Source organism: Hydra vulgaris, chromosome 12 (assembly GCF_038396675.1).
Source record: "Hydra vulgaris chromosome 12, alternate assembly HydraT2T_AEP".
In the NCBI taxonomy this organism is placed as follows: domain Eukaryota; kingdom Metazoa; phylum Cnidaria; class Hydrozoa; order Anthoathecata; family Hydridae; genus Hydra; species Hydra vulgaris.
The window spans coordinates 65,063,818-65,069,200 of NC_088931.1; the positions used below are offsets into that span (position 1 = coordinate 65,063,818).

General features: G+C 22.6%; 1 protein-coding gene across 1 annotated transcript; it reads right to left on the minus strand.

The window, feature by feature from the left end:
* Positions 1 to 845: 845 nt before the first annotated feature.
* On the minus strand, positions 846 to 5,383 carry LOC100211547 (fatty acid hydroxylase domain-containing protein 2). Its single transcript, XM_065814121.1, has 7 exons — positions 5,226 to 5,383; positions 4,765 to 4,859; positions 3,785 to 3,891; positions 3,574 to 3,686; positions 3,119 to 3,324; positions 1,956 to 2,228; positions 846 to 1,822 (listed from the first exon to the last, which is right to left on the minus strand). The coding sequence occupies exons 1-7, from the start codon at positions 5,301 to 5,303 to the stop codon at positions 1,663 to 1,665; spliced, it is 1,032 nt and encodes a 343-aa protein (XP_065670193.1). The 5' UTR covers positions 5,304 to 5,383; the 3' UTR covers positions 846 to 1,662.

Genomic DNA, 5,383 nt, shown 5'->3' on the forward strand with positions numbered 1-5,383 from the left:
TGTTAACAAAAAAATCTCAATATTTTTAAAAACTGACATTCCCTGTTTTTCCCATGCACCCTTTATATATATATATATATATATATATATATATATATATATATATTCACATATATATATATATATATATATATATATATATATATATTCACATATATATATATTCACATATATATATATATATATATATATAATATATATATATATATATATATATATATATATATTCACACATATATGTGCAGTGACGGATCAAGGATTTTTTGGATTTGAGATAGCAAACTCCAAACATTTGTATGTTTATACTTATGTCAAATAATGATGCTTTGCGAAAAATTGCAATGATTGGAGGCTGGGAACAAAAAATCCTTTAATTTCATCACACACTCTAGCCCCCCCCCCCCTCAAACGTTTTTAGAATAATTTTTTAACGAGTTTAATGATAATTATAAGTTCATTTATTGGTAATAAACTTATGCATTCTAATTTGATTTGACCGATAACCGTTTTACTGCTATGGCAATCTTTAATTTTGAATAAATAATACTTTATTAATGGTTTTTTGTTTTTATTCTAAAATTTATATTCATAAGTCTTTGAAAGGAAATAAACTGAAAGATATTTAATTATACAAAACTAGTTTAATTATACAAAACTTAAACGTTTAGATGACATTCAGTTTTTCTACAGTACTTAAATTTTGGTATACTTTATTTTATCTATGGGTCAAACAAAAATAAAAGAACTTATAGAAGTTACATAATTTTTTCAGTTATTGCAAAACTACGTTGGACGGATTTATTTCCTTCTTTAAACTACCGGTTCATTATACACAATGATTGAAATTTTTCAACTATTCATTTATTTTATTAAACTTTTTAAACTGTTTTATTTCTCTTTAAATAAAAACTTGCTGAAGTATTTTTAACAATAAAATTTATAAAAACGCTAACACATTAAAATAATTTCGTAAATATAAATTACAAAATTTATGGTCAAATAAACTCTACTTAAATGAAATCTTTATAAATTGATTATAAATTTAAATAAACTAAACATACATACATAAATTTAATACATGCATAAACTGAGGAGTAAATTTTCAAAAGGTGGTATGTCCGAGAAAATTGATTTTGAGAAATTGAAGAAAAACTTATAGGCGCACAACATCAGAAATTGATACTTTCTCTATCTATTATTAGGACCAATAGTCTAATATCAGGTCTAATATTCAAACAGATGATAGATTTTAGTATATAAAATTTGGAAATGGAATAAACTCGGAGTTTTTTTTTTGTCTTTTGAACTAAATTCACTGCTCATTTATGATTGTATAATGCATGTATAAAAACGTGTTTACGTATATGATTTTATAAATGAGTTCAGAAACCTTATTTCAAAAAGTCTTTGAACCACAAAAAAAAAAAAATTGAAAAAGTATACTTAGTTGCTATATTATATTGTATTGTTATATTAATATTGCTTGTAATAAAAGTTTGTATTAAAAAAAATTTATTTAATTTTATTAATAATTAAGTTATTTCATTTTAAAATAAGACCATGCAGCTTTAGCGCTGCTAGTTCCAGACTCTTTCTTCAAAAAGTAAATTACATACATTACATACATCACATAATTTATAAATGAAAACCAATGTAGATAAATTATTTGGATTTAATAATTTTGTCATCAGGAAATAATTCTTTGGCAGGAGCTAAACCCAATAACATAATGTGTCGATCATAAGCTTTTGTCTTGATGAATAAATTATCGGTACCATGAAGTCTATCTAAAACACCCAGTGTTCCAAAATTGTTCACAAACCTATAAAATAAAGTAAAAGGCTTTTTTTTGAGTCAAAAACTTGTTTTTGACGTCCAAAACAAAAAAATTAAATTAAATTTACTAACAAAGTATTCAAAAATAAAATGTTTTTAATTTTTAAAAGCAACAATACTTTAGGTGGTGATAATCATGAGCTTCGGGAGAAGGTAAAAACGGAAGATGATAGCCACCATGTGCTATGTGAGTTGATGTCAGAGTGATACAATACCAAAGAAGAGCTGTAGCTAGGTGGGAACCCATAATGATAGGTCCAATGCTAATTGGTAGAACATTACAAAAAATGTGTTCCAGAGGATGTGCATAAATACAAACAATCGAAATTGGTGCAGTCCATTCATGATGGATCTTATGAATATGCTTGTATATTCTTGGATGATGAGCAGCCCTTTAAAAAAAAATTTTTTATAACAAAAAAAATTGTTGCACCAATCTTTTTTTAAAAAAAAAGGAGAGAGCTTTCACTAAAAAATTACTTTTTTTTTTCTCTCAAATCTCTATATTAAAAATCTTGAAAAGCAAACATTTACATAAATAAAGTTAGCCATTTTGAAATCACCAAAATATATCAGAAGTCACAAAAATTAAAAATTTTATTAACATTTTTTACTTTTATTTTAATTGCAGTTATAATAACATTTGATTTTTGAACAAAAAAACTCCACAATTTTATAAAATAAACTTGTGTTTATTTTGTAAAATTGTGCAAATAAAATAAAATTGTGTACAAAATAAAATCTTTTATTAACATGTCATTTCTAAAGATTTTGAAGGAAGACTTCTTCCAAATCATCCATTATACAAAGCATTTACTTAGTCTTTCAAAATTTTTTGCATAATGGTTAGCAAACCAAAATTGCTATTAGTCTCCATTGTCATTGACTGTAAATTAAGACTAAGTAGTAAGTTGTACTCTTTTCTATAAATACTTATTTTATTTTTTTTAGCATTTCTAATCTTAATAAAAAAAAAAAACTTTTTACATTCACTACAAATCAAATTTTTACATTTAAATATAGGCTTCATATTTGCTTACACTCTTTGTGTAACCCATGATGCAGCACAATTAAAGTTTTTTTTTTAATGTTTGCATGCAACTCCAAGCATAATTTAAACGTTATCATGAATTGCTTAAATATTTAATGTAAAAACTTTTCAACTTAAAAAATGTTTTTAAATAGACCATAACCTGATAGATGCAAAAACAAATGTTTTAGTTAATAATTCACTTGATGCAAAATAAAAATAAAAAATTCAGGCATCTTATATAAATCATACCTATGAGAGTAATAAAAACCCACTTCTTCTATTAATATAAAAATACACAATTCAAACAGCACCCATTGAAATGTTGGAAGTTCTTTTGGTTCATAAGTTACATTGCGAAACGTACCTAACATGTAAAGCGGCACTGAACAACATAACGCAATAAACTGATTGATCAAACATACTCGTATTGCCTTCAATAGTTTTTCCCTATTTAACTGTAATTATGTTAATAGTTAATTTTTTTTTTCTTTCTGCAAATTAGCACTATTACATTGCAATTTATAAACAAAAATATATTAAAACAAAAAAATATTAAACAATTTTATGTAAATATATCAAGATAGATTTATAACTAAAAAATAAAAATGTTGTAATATTAATATTATTTATGGTATAATAACTATATAATATATATAAAAATATATTTTTAATAATATATATAAAAATATATATTTTTTAATTACTTGATCTACTTCTTGCACTTTATATTTTTGCGCAAACTTTGGTTTTACAATGTCCAAATACAAAAAAAATAATCCATTCAGCCAGAAATAAACAAACAAAAATGAATTTATACCTTGAAGAAAAATTGAAAATTCATACTTTAAATAAGAATATTAATATGGCAAATTAAAGTATTACAATATATTAATAATTAAAAACAATTTAATTTACCAACAGTAGCAAACAAGAATTTATGACCACCAAAAATTCCATGAAATGCCAAGTCCCAAATATTTTCATATAAACTTTTTGATGCTCCCCAGAATTGCTGAAAATGCCTATAAAAATATATAATTGTGTATATGCTACACATGCACATATATGTACTAACACATACTAGTATATGTTCAAGTATACTCTATAGTATAGTATATCCAACACATACACGATTACATACATGTATATGTAAGTTTTTCTATTTTAACTTGTTAGCTTTTTATGACCTTTAATCATGCAGAATATTAAACTATTCTGATTAAAGTTCATGAAAAGAATTATTAATTATTATCAGAATATTATTTAAGCAGAATATTAAATTATTAATTTAATAATCTTGTCATAAAAAATATGGAAAAACATAACTGTGTATTAAATTTTAAATTTGATTTTAAACATATATACATTCATATATTGCATTACTTTAGCTCATCGCATAATTCACATATTGGATTCTTTTAGTCTATCACATGATACATTCACATATCAGATTCTTTTAGTCTATCTCATAATACATTCACATACTTTTTAATTTCTATTTTTTTAATTCTTTTTCTAGTAATGTGATGTTATGTTTTATATTATTTTTAGTTCTAAAAATAACTCAAAATATAATTCAAAAGCTTCAGTGCATACATTAACTGAGAGAGAACGGATTATAGAATCTACATATAAAAGATCCATTACAGCAAAAAAAAATTATATAATTTTCTTTATTCTTCTTTTTAATTTAACTAAAAAAAAAAAGTGACTGGTTTAAGAAAAGCATTTTAAAAACTAAAGTATGCAGAATGTATTAATACCATAATAAGATTGTACATAAACTAATTTTTTATGAATAAGGGCAGTGCAGTGTACATAAATTACCAAAGGTTTTGGTTAAGGCTAGCATAATTGCATGTATGTTTACTCATAGTATTAAATTAATATCATACCAAGTGACTGAATTTCTAAATGAAGCAATCGCAAGCAGTGAGGTACCGATAATAAAAAAAAACTTCTTTGCTGCTGTTAGTAGTTGCAATTTTGCCTAGATTACATAAATAGTTATATCAAACATAAACTTGAATATATATATATATATATATATATATATATATATATATATATATATATATATATATATATATATATGTATTTTAATTAATTAATATATATATATATATATATATATATATATGTATTTTAATTAATTAATTAATATATATATATATATATATATATATATATATATATATGTATTTTAATTAATTAATATATATATATATATATATATATGTATTTTAATTAATTAATTTATATATATATATATATATATATATATATATATATATATATATATATATATATATATATATATATATATATATATATGTATTTTAATTAAGTTATTTACTTCAGATGGAGTCTTGCTTGTTTTTGGTTTTGCCCAATCTGGAAGTTCCTGTTCAGAGACACAGTGTAAATTCTCCATTATTTAAACTCAAAATACCATATATTCTTTTTATATGCTAAAAACACTTTCTTAAAAAATTTTCTAATTATGTTGAATGA